Genomic DNA, 18,180 nt, shown 5'->3' on the forward strand with positions numbered 1-18,180 from the left:
TAACACAGGAGTATGATTCGAAGTTAACATGTTAGAAAAAGTAATAAAACAGTGATAGTGATTTACAAAATAATGCATAAATCTAATTTAATATAATAATATAGTAGTCCAGCCCCCTAATTGGGACTTATCTCAAGTAAATAAACTCATTACCCGGTCAACCATATAGAGGTGTGGCTTGTAGTCAAGCTCCTTAATTGACAACCTATCTCTAAGTAAACAAACTCATACCAGGTCATCCGTGGAGAGGTGTGGCTTGTAGTCCAGCTCCTTAATTGACAACCTATCTCTAAGTAAACAAACTCATACCAGGTCATCCGTGGAGAGGTGTGGCTTGTAGTCCAGCTCCTTAATTGACAACCTATCTCCAAGTAAACAAACTCATACCAGGTCATCCGTGGAGAGGTATGGCTTGTAGTCCAGCCCCCTAATAAAGATTCTTCTCCAAGTAAACAAACTCAGTTCCCCCATAAGGCTTGACCTCTTGACATCTGGCTTAATGTGGTCACCTATCTATGAACTCAATATTATTGACTAAACAAACAAAAGAAGGTGGGGGTTGTTTATCTCTACCTCTGGAGATATACCCCGTACATATAGATAGATGTCTTGTCAGCGTGACATAGTTAAGGAATATTACATGTAAACTAGCCCACTCAAAGGTCAAGACAAAATTTTAAAATGTGCCAGCCATCGCTGCTATGTATGTAATTTATAATGTAAAGTCTTATTTCTATTTAGATGAACATGCCTTGTCTTTAGTATATGTTTGGTACATAGCCCTAGTTTTAAAAGCAGATTCTTTTATTTGAAACATAAACATTAATGTATTTCAGAACATAAACATTAATGTATTTCAGAACTGACATTATTGACTGATGTCCACTTTATGAGTATTGGCAGGTTTTTATTGACGTAGAGATTTAGTTTGACGACATTTGATGGTTCCCTTCATTAAGTATTAAACTTCTTGTTCGACATTGTTTATCAGGGTCAACTACCTATATGGTGTTGGCCTTTCACCTGTGTTATTTCAGTATTTAAGTGTTACCTCCATTTGACGTATGTCACAGCTTTCCTATTATATTTATACTTATGAATCGCTAGAAACTACCTTAGGTCTCGATACGTCTAGGTGTCCCTGGTTCAGCTGTATTTACAAATAAACAAGAAACACTCGATCAAACACAGAAACGTTCAATAATCATTACGGCATATCACACAAGCTGGACTCTCTCTGACAAAAAACACACTTCCGGTCATTCGCGCAGATTGTAAAAATAGATTATACATACACACACACATTCATCTGTGACAACGTATATGTAAAAGACTTAGCGCGGAGGCACCTAACAATATTAATAGAAATATAGATACTACAGTGTAGTTTTTACTATCTGGTCAACTAATCGGCAGTGATATTCGGCCGAAGCCGAATATGGCAGAATAGTGAAAAATGGCAGAATATTCTGCAGAAGTCGGAGCCAGAGCGATTAACCAGTGCACCCCAAATATATATAGATTTTTATGTACGTAACTCTTTTTCAAGCACTAAGAGAAGTCGTCCCAATCAATCTTTGCTGTCTTAGAAAAGTAATGATCTTTAGTTTTCAAAGTTTAGAAATAATGCAAAATCATTTCTTGGATTTTCTTTAGAATGGGCTATTAATCACAGAACTATATATTCTATATATGAAACAAAGCTATTTCCTGTTAGTTTCCATTGAGATAATTGTTTCAAAAATCCTAGATCGAATAATTCATGTCTATTGATTTGAATCATCTTATGTACATTTAAAGGGATTGATTACCTAGATCTTTCTATATTATGTTTCTAAAATGGCAAAATAATAATTATGAGACGAAAGTACTCTTATTTTTTATGTTTAATTACTAGATCTAGTTCTAGAAATTAAATTATATGTTACATAGGTTAGGGTTGAAAAAAAACAACTTTACTTCTTATAACTACTTTACAAAACAACGCTACGTTTCAACTTTTAAAAAAAATGTCACATTTTTTGTAGTTTTAAAAGCTCTCCATGTCCAGTTTAGATACAATATATATAAGTCTATGTGTCACAGTCAGGGTTATAACATTGCTCACTTCTTTCTGAGTGTTTGTCTCAAACACTATCTGGAGCAGTAGAGGTTTGTCAGTTCAAGATAAGGTCGATCAGTGGGGAGGATAGGGAGCATATTCCCCATGAAGCCATCAGCACAGTTCTCTGCGGCGGTTGCTTTCTCCTTCAATTTTGAGGACTCAACTTGTATGGTAGCTACGAGGCATTACGCCGAACGGCCCATGTTCTTGCCAGAGCACTACAGGAGGATTGAGTCCTTCCTGCTCTGATTTTTCAATAGGAGTTCATCTCAGATGCCATATAGAGAGGTAGTGACGATCACAGTTGTAGTTCCCAGGACTGTTGTTCTAATATGCTAAGTCAGCAGACCTTTTCAGTTAATGTCTTGTGAAGGATTTGTAGCCCACATGAAGCCAGCTATGCAGTTTGCAGGTATCTCCTCTACCACACAGTTTGCAGGTATCTCCTCTACCACACAGTTTGCAGGTATCTCCTCTACCACACAGTTTGCAGGTATCTCCTCTACCACACTGTTTGCAGGTATCTCCTTTGCCACAAAGTTTGCAAGTATCTTCTCAGTCCCTTTGTCATCCTCGGACATATCAAGACAATAAAATCCTTTTCAACACTCCATGTGCAAATGTTCATCCACCATTGCACCATGTTCTGGTATAATAGATTCACAATCATTCTCTCATTGGTGAGCGCAGATGAACAAATGTTTGTTTAGTCCAGACCTTGTAGCTGGGTTTCCTAGCATTGCATTCTCCATCTGAGGCATCACACGTATAGTTCTTGTGAAACACCAGTGTGCAGTTATCAAACTTTGAGTTTCCCTTGTAGATCCATAACAACGGGTTTGTATGCCAAACATCTTGATCTGTCCGACTCAATGAGATACTCCTAGCAGGTCCCTCAGTAGCAAAAGCTTGTCACATAACAGACTTCTTATCTTGTTTCTTCATCTGTTTGTCCTTTTAGGTCTGTATTATCATTGAGATCATCACAACATTCATTGTCACATTCCTTCTCCTGAAAGCCACATCTGCAAGACTTGCCCACAACACAGTCACAAATTGTGCTAAAACCCCCACCACTATTTGTAACCTTGATTAGATAGGTAATTGCTCCTCACTAACGAGTGACACAATTTGATCTATCTTGTCTCCCATCATATCTTCCTGCATCTGGGTCTTCCTGTTCATCAATCAGGGCTTGCCAGAGAGGAGCTGTGAGCATCTCCCTCCCAGTTGTTATAAATTTATAGGAAAAATTCAAGGAAAAGAGAACAACAACACAGATTTAATAATGAACCAAATTATCAAACAGAGAGTGAATGTTGACAATAGTATTAACTTTTCACTTAGAACACTTAATCGACAAGTTGCCACGCAGCATAGAGCAGAAACAGATGCACAGCCTGATTCCTATGGCTACCAGGAAAACTAAAATTTGCCAGCTTTGAACTAATATGTTTATTTTGTGTCATTATTTGTTTTAAAAGGTTAGGAGCATGTTTAATGCAAGAAGACAAACCAGTTGCGTATACATCAAGATCATTGACAGAAACAGAGTGCAGATATGCACAGATAGAAAAGGAAATGTTAGCTATAGTGTTTGCAGCTGAATATTATCACTACTATATTTTTGGACGAACCATGTCTGTACAATTAGATCACAAACCTTTGCAAACTATTGTGACGAAGCCTTCACACATGATTTCACCTAGACTTAAGTTGATGATGTTAAGACTGTTGAGATATCAATTAACAGTAACTTACACTCCAGGTTCAAAAATGCAAATAGAAGATATGTTATCGGGTGCGTACATCAGTGGTCAAGAACAATCAAATTCAGATGATGACATGGTTATGAGAATTCATAACGCAGCGGCACAGTTACCGGGAAGTGACCAGAACATTGTTGAAATTAGAGGGAAAATTGAATTTGATACTAAATTGAAACTAGAATTAATTATGTCAAAGGTTGGCCAAAGTTAAAAACTCAAAAGTTCATGAAACAGTGAAAGTGTATTGGTCATTTAAAGACATTCATGAAGAGAATGGGATATTGTTTTATGAGAATAGAATTATAATTCCTTCAAGTATAACAAATGAAATTCTCGACAAGTTGCACACAGGTCATTTTGGTCTTGAGAAAACCAGATCGAAGGCAAGACAGAGTATGTTTTGGCCAGGATTGTCCAAAGATATTTTCTCGACAACAATGAATTGCTCAACATGTGCAACGTTCAAAAGATATAATGTGAAAGAAAAATTGCTACCTCATGCTGTACCAGACAGAACATGGAAAAAGGTTGCAACAAATGTTTGAATGGTGGAACAATGACTATTTGCTAGTTGTTTATTATTTCTCCAAATACTCTGAGATAAAACGACTTGAGAACAAAACAGCAGAATGTGTTATCAGGGTTCTGAAAGGTATTTTCCCTAGACATGGCGTACTAGAAGAAATAGTGCGCCATATGCCATTCAACAGCTTTGAATATAGAGAGTTTGCTTCTGAATGGGGTTTAAAGATAACCACATCAAGCCCCAGGTACACTCAATCAAATGGTCAAAATGAGGTGTATGTTGGTATCGTAAAGCAGATATTCAACAAAGCATATAAAAGTGGGAAAGATCTGTATGCTCGAGTATAGAAATACTCTGATAAGCCGACTGCCTTCCTTATTCACCATCACAACTGCTGACAAAGGGACATCATTCCAACTGGGACATCATTCCAACTGATCCCAAACTTTTGAAACCATCGGTACTTGAAAATGAAGAGACATTACTCAACGAAAGACAGATGAGAAGCAAAGTGACTAAATACGATGTTCATGCAAGATTACCTCAAGATTACTCTGTCAAAAAGAAAGAGAGAGTTTGAATAGGACAAACATGGCAGAAAGCAGTTATCGTTAAAAAATATTCATCACCAAAATCTTACACCATAAAGACAAGCGATGGAAAAACCTACAGATGAAATCAACGCTTTTTAAACAAGAGTTTCGATGAAGACATCTCTGAGTACTATGATATCCATGAAGACAACGAACAGCAAACTGTTAGAACAAACGTCTAGAGAACTTGTGCCAGTCAAGTGGTCGAGTTGTTAAAGTTCCTAGTAGATATCAATCTTAAGAACTTTAAAAGGATGGATGTGCTAATATGTTTATATTGCATCATTTTTTGTTGTGCATGTTTTTGTGAAAAAGTACTTGAAAGGATGTGACGTAATAAAAAGTATAGTTTCTAATGTCTACTTATATCAATACAAAGTCTCTGTTTATTAATTGTTATTATTAATGTCTACAGTATTTTATTTATTCCTCTGAGACAACAGAACAAGCTTCAAGGAGCAGAAACCGGCAATATGGAAAATGAGAGCCCCTGCGCCATGCTGGGCCATAGTAAGAGTCTTAAGGTAGAAGGAAAAATTGTTTCTTTCTAATGTCAAAATTCCTCTCTAGTCTGCTTCCTACCATTGCACAGCTTAAAGCACAACTTCTGTACTAACTTGAATGACGGTGTGCAAGGCAGGGTAATAACAATATAGTGATACTTTTGATCATATCAAGCTAACATAGTTTCATAAAGTAATCTAATCAAATCTTCTACTACATTATCAATAGTCCTGATTTGTGGACAAATTAGAACTTTCAATAGTTTTAAAAAGCTCATTAAAAGACATTTTAGAGGTGAATAAGAGGAACAACAGATTATACAAAAAAAAAGTATGTGTTACGTGCGCAGCACAGTGTGAATGTGGAATGGTGTGAATGTGGAATGGCGCGAATGTGTGTTGAAAGGGAGAGAAGATGGAATCCGAAAATGAAGGAATGTAATCAAAGTTATTGTTGACACATTATTAATTGTAACTTAAGATTAAAGTCATCATAATGTACTATACATGAGTCGTCTATTATTGTATCATTAAAAGTCTCATCTGTACGTAACAGTATGTTTTCAGAATAAAAGGAGTTATACTCTAGTTTTTACTTGATTATTAATTAATGCAAATGTCTGAATCAAATATAATTAGTACCGGTACTTCCAAGATAGGTAGATAGAAAGATATAATGAATTTTTAAAAATTTATAACATTTCATCAACACCTGAATTTAGAGCAGATCTTTAAAATTTGTCTGATTTACAGAAAAGTGAGATGCTTTTAATGATTTTTTTTTAATTGCTGCATGGCCATGACAACCTAGATAGTGCTAATCAAATATTTACAGGACTTGTACTACACTTTTATCACATAGAGCAGTGATGCCCAACCTAATTCGACCTGCGGTCCATTTTAATTTCCGACACTCGTGTCAAGGGCCACATGAACGAAAACGTAGGCCTACAAAAACAATAGACCTGAAACCCGTAGATCCTGTGCTTCATTAATCAATGGGATATTTGAAATTTATCTTTTTTTTCCTGCCTCAGAAGATGGCTTCATTTCTCTACTTAAAATATCAGCAACATTGGGCTTCATTTATGTATTTAGAATATGAGCAACATTGTAGCTAGCTTTACACCCGAGTCATTTTCCTGTCTCTTTTTGGTAAATATTGCCAACAATCCTCCAATTTCTAGGCTTAGTTTAACAACCTTTTATTCATGGCTCAAACCAAGAATGCTGTCATATTTGTTTCATAATGTCGTTTATGTTTTTGTTTTTTAAAATAACCACACTTAATTTATAAAACAAATATATTGGCCTATTATCATGTTCCACAAAAAAGTAAAGAACTGTTCACTTTTCCTGGTTGAAAATGTTCATTCTACACTCAGATACCTATTTAATAAACGCTCAAATGTTAAATGTCATGGTACCAATCAATGAGGAGAAAAATTGAGGGCTCTAAGCCCATAACGTAAGTAAAGATACATTTTTTCACCTTCTAATTTATTTTTATTTATTTATTTTTTCTTTTGGAAAAAGGACGATTTTTACACTTTGTGCTGACATTTTGGCGGGCCGGATGGAATCACGTCATGGGCCAGATCTGCCTTGCGGGCCGTACTTTGTCATCACTGATCTAGAGAACATATTCATGCACAGGATAAATATTCACTTCAATCATACTGCAAGATATGCTCATTATGTTCCATTGTTTACAAAAGGTACTAACTGCTCGAGCCTATGTACAGGAGAAGAAAAACATATGCTTGCTACTCACCCAATCATCTCTGCCCCAGATAACTTGAGATGGACATTTGATCTTATTTAAAAGATTCTCTAGTATGAGAGATGTTTCTTCAGATATAAGGATATTAACCACTGCAAATAATACAAATGGACAATAAAGTAATAGAAAAGCAATCTACAAAACAACAATCTTTTAAAATTAAAACATCTTGTATTACATCAGTAATTGACCTCAATATCTTAGAAAGAAACAATTGGTTAATATGCATGACTAAATGCATGACGCGTAGGACGTAATCATCTTCTTTTTTGACGTAACGTCTGTATTATATAAGATAAGATGATATCTGGCTGGTGACCTTAATATCTGGTTTAACTTTGGGACACTGGGTGTGATTTAGGTTATTTATTTACATTATTTTTATTTAGATATGGCTCTGTTAGGTCTAGTGGCTTAACTGTGATGCTGTGTATGTTTTAGATTAATTAGAGTTGGCCCTGTTAAGTCCAGGGGATCTAACTCATCTAACCAATATACATTTAATTTTATGGAAATAGACTTATGGATGACATACAATAATTTGAGAAAGAATTACTACTACTTTTAAATTGGTGATTCTAACTCCCACCCAGGACTATGGTTACTCAGTGAGATGTAGGCTTCTTTCTTAGCCAATAACTATGTCTTCTGTATTATGAAGATATTGAAACCGTGATGAGAAAAGATACTGCCTTGTAACTGGTGGACATGTGGCAGGTTCAACTTAGAGATGCAGTTATGGAAAACTAGGATTTGATCATAATAGATCCCCTAGATCATTTTCTGGTCTTCCGAGTGAAAACTGAAGTTGAAGAAAAGTTGGACAGGAGGATTCAGCGAACACCAGCACTACAATGCCCTTGCACTAAAAGACCACCCGAAACAGTAAGAGTTCAAGGTCACACCATCAAACAAGTTACAGCTCTAAAAAGAAACAATAGAACAGATATGGCAGTGAAACAGTGACCTCAACATGTCAAGAAGTACTGGGTCCCAAGCCATACACCCACAAGGAGTGGAAAGACTTTAAAACAATGAAGGATAGAAGAAAGCAGGTGTGAACAACAGTAAAAAAAAATTAAAAGGCAGCAAACGCTAAAAAACAATATACAGAAGTCAATAGAAACAGCAATAGACAAGCTGAACTACATAGAAGCACTGGCAACAGAAGAAGCAGCAGCAATTCAGAACAACACTAAAGACCTGTACTCTCATCAAAAAGATCAGGAAAATTTGCTAAGCCAGAGAGACCGGTAAAAGGCAAGAATGGAGAAGTGATAGTTGATGATGAAGGACAGAAGAAAAGATGGATTAAGCATTTCTGAAGCTTATGAACTGACTTACTACTGCAAACCCACCTGCTGCAAGAGACCTGCCTATCAAGTGCAATGCACCCACTAAGGAAGAGATCCATAGTGCAATCAAGCAGTTGAAGAATAGCACATTTTTAGTATCTAACAGCATCTCAGTGGAAGCGCTAAAGGCAGAAAAAGGATACCATCATGAAGCTAACTCTACTTTCTCTTCTGTAAGACATGGAAAAAAAACAGCTGAGTGGAAGGGGGGCTACCTCATCAAAATTTCCAAGAAAGGCAACCCTGGTCCTACTATAGAGGGATAACGCTGTTATTCATTACAGGAAAAGGGTTTAACCGCAGCCTTTTGAACTGAATGAAAGGTGCTGTAGATCCACATCTCCATGACCAAAAGAGCCAGTTTTCAAAAGGAGAAATCATGAACAGGTCAGATTTAGATACTATGGACAGTCCATAGAATGAGACTCCCCCCTCTACATCAGTTTGATAGACTATGAGAAGGCCTTTGACAGTGTAGACAGACAAACCCTCTGTAGACTACTGAGACGCTATAGAGTGGCAGAAAAAATTGCCAACATCATCAGGAAGTCATATGATGGGATGACTTGCAGAATAGTACAGTCCAAAAAGGAGTGAGACAAGGCTTGGAAAGAAATTGTTTACAATGGTTCTTATGTGTTTTTATTAAATTAATTTTTTTTTGAGTTAACTTAAATAGTACATTCATTGTAATCTGCACAGAGTCTTTTAACTCTTTCTCTCTGTAATTATTTTTCCACATTTCTAAGGAATTCTTCATTTTGCTCATTACTATTTCACTCCACTGTTATGATTAAGATTCAATAGATTTGTTGTTTGTTATCAGAAAATGTTGTATTTGATATAGATTAAAGGAGAATACATGCTCTTTTCATGTAAAGCAAAATTAAAATTAAACACTAATTTAATTTACGTTGGTCAAATCAATGATGGTATTGTCGATTTGGAGAGAAAGAATCAGTTTTAGCTTGATTATCAATAAAATGAAAAAAGCATTTGGTGTAAATTGGAAATGTAAAAGTAAACTTAATATACTAATTTCTATTTCCAAGGCCATGCTGGGTACAAGAATTAGTGAAGTATATACTTACAATGTAGATAAATATCATTTTTTTGTTTCCTCAATTCTACTGCACCTTTAAGTATCTGATGGAACAAATATAATAAACATTAGCTACAAAAACTATTCACAACTTAATTGTTGAACTTTTGGATTACAAATAAATCTTTGAATACTTTAAAAACTATGACAAAAAACAACTCCTGAAATAGAAACATTACCTGGTAGAGATAGTTCACTATGACAAAAACAATTGTTGAAATAGAAACATTACCTGTTGGGGGTATTTCACAGAATGAAAATGACTTATGTCTAACATATTCTGAAGGCCTTCAGCTGTTTGTGGTAGCATTGGACAATTCTCAAGTGTTAAAAGACCACCATATTTTTCAAGAACCACTTTTTTATTTTCTCGTATAATTCGACTCTCAAATGGTGTTTTCACTATAAAAAGAAAAGACTTTAACTAAGACATTTTGTAAATTTTAAAAGTACCTAGTCGAACTTATGTTGTGTAATTGTAACATAATATGATTCAAAACAGAAGTTTAAATATTTTCATCAAATATTTTTTTACGAAATGCAGATAAGATTTTTTTATTAACAAAAAAATCCAAATAAATAATTATAAAACAAATACTGCACTTCTATTGTCCTTACGTCAACATTGACACCACATCAAAAATACAATTAGTGAACAAGAAAATAAACAAACAAACAAGGAAGACTTACTCCAAGGACAAGTTAATGTCAATGCTGAAACCATCTGTGAACATTCAGAAGCAAATATTCCAGCAACTAATGCTCCCATTGAAACTCCCACAACATGAAGAGGCTGTGAGCTTAAGTCAACCAGATCTAGAAACTAAACAAAGAAATAAAAAAAGAATTATTTTTATGTTATCAGAACATATTGAATTGAAAGCTTCTAAGCTTAAATCATCAAATAACTTTTCTATTAAATAACTTCTTTGTTTTTATTAAATTGAGTAAAAATATATTTTATCCAAGATGCATGACAGAAGTCATTTAAAGCTAGAACCATCAATAAATATGAAGATTAATTTTAATCTCACATTATGGAGGATATACAAAAATTTGAAAAATTATGCAATAAAAAAATCATTCAATAATTTAAGCCTTGCTATAGTATACTAAAAAAAACACCTTGGCAGTAAATTCATAAAATAATTTTTAATGATAATATAACTTAAATAATCTTTCAAGACTCTTATGCAGTGAGTATATGATGTATTACAATTCTATATCTTTTTAAATTAATCAATTTAAAAGATAATTCCTGACCTGTCTAATCCTTCTTACTTGACCTTTGAACTCTATATCATCTTCATTGATTGGATTAGAAGTAAAACCATGACCAGGTAAATCCAAAACTATCACATGAATGTCTGAAGGGATATTCTGAAGAAAAAAATTCAATAAAATAGTAGGTGTCACAAATTATTAAGAAAAATAGGCAAAGCTATTGGAAGAAAAAAACAAGACAAACATAAAAAATACTATTTTTACAAACAAAACTTATATTAAGCGTAATTGTATCAAATAGTTTGGATCAGTCATGTAACTAAATTTGTAATAGATCTGAACTAACAATAATAAATCTGTGATTGTTATTGTCTAATTGTTTAGAGCTATAACATGCTTTTAGCTTTCTCAATGCGTTATGATCTTATCATTCTCAATGTGTTATGGTCTTATCACTTGTCTGGACCATGTAGGAAGGAGGTATTAGTTACCATGATAGCTATTTCAATGCATAAAAAAAATTGTACGACTTGAATTTGAATTAAGGGTTCAACTCTCCTCAAGTCTCACGTGTCAAGTACAATTTCTTTCCCTTTTTAAATACTAAACAAAATAATTACTTACTAATAGTTAATTAACTTATTGGTAATTTTTTTGTTTATTGATTCTTGTTTTGTCAGGTACAAGAAATAATTGCCCAAAATTTCAACTTGATCTGAGATTATGTGTGGAAGCAATAACTTTTACCAGACAGACAGAAAGACTAAGACAGTTGCTAAAAACTTAAGTAAAATTAGTGCATGACGTGAGCAGAAATTTTTTGGAATAAAAAAGTGGTGTAGAGATTAACTCAGAGACAGTCTGACTCAGGGGCGGATTACATAATGTATTCTATTTATACATGTATGTAGTCTGAAAACTATAAACAATACAATAGCAGCCTGAGTTTGAAGCTTTTTGGTATTACTTATAGATTACAGACGTTTCTTCAAAAAATAAGATTGTTAAGTCTTACGCATTTCATGTGTCAATCTAGTCATGCATGTTGATCTGTGACTTAAAATATGCTAAATCATTGGTTTTCCTGGCTGATTCAGGCAACCCATTCCATTAAAAGATAAGAGAAAGCAGAACGGTTAGAGGGGCACTTGCTTAATGTGAAAAGCTCTTGCTTCCTCTTAGTACATTCTCAAAAACGCGATTTGTATATGAATATACCATGACCCATTATTTAAAATATAAATCTCCTTTCATTAAATATCGGATGTGACAGCGCTATATAAATTATTGTAAAAATTTTCATCATTAATGACTTCATACTAAGCATAAGTTTGCCATTAATTATAATAGTATAAAAATTGATTTAGATCTAGATTTATTTTTTAATTAAATAAAAAAAAATTTTTAAGCCTTAAGTGTAGTATTTTTAGATGTATTTTATTAAAAATAAACAAAAAGAAATTTACTTTTTCTTTTCAAATTGCAGAAAGTAGAGCTTTATACCCATATTGAGCTGTGAATAAGTTGGGTGGTTTGCAATTTCGCGGCTGTGTGTAATGTGTATGTGTTAAAGTTAATTTCTATTAAGTATTGTTAAAGAGCTAATTGTCGCGCCTATATTTTTTTTTCTGCGTTTTCTAATTTAACCTCACTCATCCCTCTTTTTGGTTAAATTTCATTGGAACCATAAAAAGACGGGGGAGGGAAGGAGCAAAAAAAATGGGATTGCCATCAAAAGCCCATGCCGACCAGCAAAATGATTAGGCCTAACACAACCTCGAAGACATCAGAGCAGTCCATGCCGCTCGTTCGGACTAATGTTTTGCAAATAATAGTACATACAGTGTAGGCCTATAGTGTATTTTTTTTTATATTCTTGTTGAATTTCAAACAAAATTAATTGTAAGAAGAATTTACTTGTACCCTACCTTAGTTTCATTGCATTTTTTAATCTAATTTTTTAACTAACAATGCTAGAACTATTTTCTCTCTATAAAAGAGTTCTTCATCCTATGTTTACATAGCAATAACAAGCTTTTAGCCTTACTTAGACTTTATTTGAATTTTTTTTTTACGATTTTTTATTTGTAAAAAATGTCGCCATGGCTACAGTAGTCCAAGACACACCCACAATGTTTACTACTGAAGAAACTTTATAATTATTCTATAATTTATCACAAATAAATAGTGATTTTGAACAAGATTAGATCCAGTAAGTTTAGCTTTTAGAATTAGTGTAGAAAAGATAATTTATTATAAAAAATAAATCTAGATTTGTATTTATATATATTTTAGATCTAGAACTAGTATTGTCATAAGGTGTAAAGTGCGGATCGAGATTGACTAGACATAAGCCTATAATAGAACAAATAAAAAGAACAGAAATATTGAATCTTCATCCAATAATCATGATTCATCCACTGTGGGCATTTTTTGCCAATTTTAGATTTTTAAAAAAATTGTTTATGATAGTTTATCTGCAAAAATCAAGGTCATGGCTAGGCTAGTCCAACACAAACCCACAATGTTTACTAGAGAAGAGAAGAAACTTTATAATATTTCTTAGAATTTCTATAATAGTGATATAAGTAATAATGAAGATTTAGATATATACAGTAGGTCTAGATTTAGCAACAGACTTGGATATTATTAGTATTTACTATTTAGATCCAGATCTAGTATTGTCCAAGGGTGGCTAAGGCTAGGTCTGGAATGTAGATCAAGATTGACTGGATCTAAGCTTTTATCTCAACATCTAACTAGATCTCTAGATCTAAGGCGACTAAGACTAATGTATATAACTGAAAACAACAGAGATGGTAGATCTACATCCACTAATTATCCATGCTAGGCATTTTTTTTAGTATTGTTTATTTGTAAAAATCATCATCGCCAAGGCTTTATTTGTTCATATTGCACTCTGACTTGTAAGTAAAATAAATACTGGTAAATAAAAGTGAAATAAAAAATTATTCAACATTCCTTATTTATCACAAATGAATAGTAATATTTCAGTACACTTGATTGATAGATTTTGTGCTGGTATCTATTGTTATTGGTAGTCATAAAATAACTTTCCCTTTTTGACTGACTAGAAAGCCAGGTAAAAATAATAATATAATCAGTAATTCATCATCTTTTATTGACTGTTTTATGACTATTCTTTTAGATAAAGCTGTAAGTATTCTAATATGCTGTTTCATAAGTAATGAAAAGATGAAAATCTAGATTTAGGTCTCACAATGGATGGCTGCCTGTAGGGTTTGCGCGCTGGACTGTCATTCGGATTTATCGATGGTTGAGGGTTCAAATCCTGCCCGCTCCCATCCCCTGTCATCCTGTGGGAGGTTTGGACTAGGAAGTAAACTATCTTGAACTCTGAAGGAACATCCGAAACATGTATAACATTTTACAAAAAACATTTTACAAACAAGTACTAAGGCTGGAATCCATTTTTTGTTATAATGTCATATTATTTAGATTTTAATGTGTATCTTATATTTAAATGAAAAGTTGTTAACATTTTCAAACTCTCCATTCTTTTACCTTGTTTTTACCTTTGTTTTAGTCATATTTGAAAAAAAAAAGTTTTTCTAAAAAAAGTAGCATTTTTTTTACAAAATAACACTGCACTCAATGAGTTAAGCAAAGTTACTGGATCCTTGCTATGGATCTATAAAATAAAAAAATTTAACCTGGTATTACATAACTAAAGCCTAGAACAAATAAGACATTATCAAGATTAAAATAACAGCGATCAAATTTACCAAAAACTATTTTGTATGTGCAATTTTGAAATAAAATGTCTTTTAAAGCTGACATTCAAATCTCTAAAGTACAAAATTAAATTTCATTCCGCTTTAACTTATTAACACTATTTTGATGCATTCCATTTTTTTTAAATATATGTTTATCTCTACACACATTTAGATCTAAATTTTATTCTCCTCTAGAACTAGATGAATGTCAAAGTGAATGTAAGGGATTATCTTTAAGTCATTCTGATTATCAAAAATGTTTTTACAATGAGCATGAAACATATTGGAATGAAAGCTTGTCATTTTAAAGTCTTGTACTGTCTTAAGTATAAGTGCACTCCCCTCCCCCCCAAAAAAATTGATAGTTATAATACATATCTTACCCTAACCACTGGTGCCCACATAAAATGGTCAGCTGAAAAACCATGCAGCATTAAGATGCTCATTTGACCTTTTTTTCTATAACCCTTTTCACCATAAAAAAATTGGAAACCATCAGGCAATGGCTTTGTGTAATTCATCCTCATACCACTCCATCGCACTGCAACTCTGAAGACAGAAGATTTAAGCATTGTGAAATTAATTATCTTTCTTTTATTTTCTTACATTTGTAAGAATAAGTGCAAGACAGATTTGTTTTATACTAAAAAAAAAAAACAAAAAAAAAACAATTAGGTGTATTTATTTATGATAAATTTAAAAATGTTCCCTTAACCCAAAAGTATAAATATCTGGGCAAACTATGGACAGCAGGCCAATGCCGGCCTAAGGAAAGGTTAAATTTAGCCTTCAACAAGTTTCTTAATAATAATTTAATTAAAATAAAAACTTCAACAACAATGTAAAATTAAAGTTTCAAACATGAGTTAAAAGATTGGAGTAATATTGTGAATTACTATTTGTATAATTCCCTTATGGTTGCATCTGCTGATTTGAAATAAGCACAAGCGCAGTAAACAATATTTTGGTGTATGGTAAATGTTATTCAAACATTATTGTTTCTTTAGTTCACTTAGCACGTTTGTAAAACATTTTAAATATAAAATGTTTAATAAACATAGAGTTGTAGGCTTTGTAAAGAAAAGTGGATGTACTTCCAAGGCTGAATATCTCACAAAAGAATTATTAGGCCAGCAAAATCTTGTTAAAAAAATTAATAATTCTCAGAAAGTTGCTACACATAAGCTATATTGTAGGTACAATATTGTTAGAAGTAATAAAAGACTTTCTGTGAGATATTGTTAAACAATACAGGATTCAAGATTGTGAAATTTTATGTCCAGATAAGAAAAAGAAGAACATTTAGAATCAACTCAATAAAATCAAAGTTAGACAAAAGATTAATATAGACAAAAATATTGATGTGAAAGATACTGCGCAATTGGAATTATTTATATGAGGCATTGATGAAAATGTGTGTGTTACAGAAGAGATAGAATGCATGGGAACAACAAAATGACCAGATATTTTTCATGAATTCATGGAAAATATGGGAATTTTGAAAGTACCAACATCCAGAATATGCATTGTTATGACAGTTGGAGCTCCAAATATGTTAGGAAAATATCTGGATTTGTTGAGATTTTCAATCAAAACTAGTCTGAGAACAATGTGAAATGAGTCCTCTTTGTAATAGTAGAGCTAGTAAGTTTTATACTATTTGCTCTCATGGACTTACTAACAGATTTTTTCAAGAGTTCTTTAATCCAATGCAATATGAATACTGAATGTGCTTTATAACATGAAAGTAAAATGATATAGTGCAGGATGTACCTAGGAGCAAGTTTAGGAATTTAAGAACCAAAATTGTGTCATCCTTCTGCAAGAAAAATGGGTAAAAGGGATGTGAAATATTTGAAGAAACGGCATGGCTCTCAGATTTTGCATTTTCACTACAATGATTAGAGTATAAGTAACTTGTATTGAAGACATTTTAAATATAGAAATGTGCACGTCCACTTAGTGGCAATAATGTGGCAGACATAATTATAATTTAGGTGTAGTGAACATCTTATTTTTCTGTCATGGTCCTTAGGAACATGCATAGTTTAGGTTTTTTTTATGATTTATATATTTTCAGTATTCCTTTAAATATAGACTGTGAGATAGTGAAACCAGACTTGCAGCTTGAATTAATTAAACATCATCAAAAAAAATACTCCAAAATTAAAGTTCTCCAAGGTCCAGTTTTACACATTTAATTTCTCAAGCCCAGAGAATTTGTACATTTTTTCATTTTCATACATTTGTGAGATGGTCCACCTACTCATGACAAGGAAAAAAGCTAAATATCTTCCACCCCTGATGCCTAAGCAGGATCTTTGAAATAAGGTGGCAAGATAAAATAACCAATGAGGAAGTTCTACGAAGAGCAGGGTGTCAGGACATCCGCTGTGTTATCAGCAGCAGACGCATTGGCCCCGTTCATAGAACGCCAGAAGGTCAACTACCACAAGATATTCTGTATGGTGATCTAACAGACGGCAGGAGAACCGCTGGTCGCCCACTCAATATAAAGCTCTTCAAAATCTACACTAACAATTGCGAAAAGTGGCACTGGATAGGTTCACATGGAGCGCAAGCATAAAAAGAAGGGTCCCAGATTACAGATGCCATACACAGCATCAGTAGAAAAAAAGGTGAAAATGCAATAGCGCCTGGTGATTACAGATGCCCAACCTGTGACAGAAGCTGTGTATCAAGGATTGGCCTCTTTAGTTACACAAGAAGTTGCGAAGGGAAAAGATAGTCTCTTGAGATGTAAAATGCCACAGACAGACAGACTTTGTGAGTTTTTTTTTCCAATAATGGTACTTAGAAAAAGCAGTGTCAGATATGGATTGATGGAAGAAAATAGTAGTTTACTCCTAATAATAGCTATCTCATTGTGCGAGCCAATCATTAAAAATTATTATCACTTGCAACTTCATCATAACAGTGTAAATTTGATATCATTTAATCTAATACTAAATTTCTGTAATTTTTAAATAGAAAAATATTATGACATGCCAAAATGTTTCCTTTGTGTTTTTTTCCTGTCCTAAAAGAGTTTGGCAAAACTGATCTAAACAGTAAAAAAAACAACAACAAAAAAAAAACAAGGGAGTTTCTTTGAATAGAGCATAATATTTTTATTACAAGCTACACTTGACCAAATTATAATTGTACAATTTCTTTGTTTGGTTACTTAGGTTAGTGTTATCGTAATCAACAATCAAAAGAAATATTTACCTGAAATAAGCTTTGAGTAGCATGCTAGGCTGAATGAAGTAAACATACAAAGTCATTAAAGTTGTTATGGTAGCCACAGTAAAGGTTGCTGGATTCAGTAAAGTCAATTCTAAGTCAACCAGGCTCAGCAACATTTCCATCTTAAACACACTTTGCTTTAGTTAATGAGCTCTGGAAGTCACAAAAATGATGTGGATTATTATTATTATTATTTTTTTTAAGATAAATAATA

The 18,180-nt window shown here is 33.2% G+C and overlaps 1 protein-coding gene across 3 annotated transcripts in view; it reads right to left on the reverse strand.

Moving 5' to 3' along the window:
• The window catches only part of LOC106068906 (monoacylglycerol lipase ABHD6-like), a 28,577-nt gene that overhangs the window by 5,447 nt on the left and 4,950 nt on the right, over positions 1-18,180 (reverse strand). For all 3 annotated transcript variants that reach the window (XM_056026704.1, XM_056026705.1, XM_056026706.1), the window contains exons 2-8: positions 17,949-18,119; positions 15,101-15,266; positions 10,999-11,115; positions 10,426-10,558; positions 9,968-10,137; positions 9,725-9,779; positions 7,270-7,370 (exon numbers count right to left, since the gene is read on the reverse strand). In XM_056026704.1, the coding sequence (XP_055882679.1) occupies positions 7,270-7,370; positions 9,725-9,779; positions 9,968-10,137; positions 10,426-10,558; positions 10,999-11,115; positions 15,101-15,266; positions 17,949-18,088 (882 nt within the window). In that variant the 5' untranslated portion in view covers positions 18,089-18,119. The remainder of the gene's footprint in view (positions 1-7,269; positions 7,371-9,724; positions 9,780-9,967; positions 10,138-10,425; positions 10,559-10,998; positions 11,116-15,100; positions 15,267-17,948; positions 18,120-18,180) is intronic.

Source organism: Biomphalaria glabrata, chromosome 4, assembly GCF_947242115.1.
Source record: "Biomphalaria glabrata chromosome 4, xgBioGlab47.1, whole genome shotgun sequence".
Lineage (NCBI taxonomy): Eukaryota > Metazoa > Mollusca > Gastropoda > Planorbidae > Biomphalaria > Biomphalaria glabrata.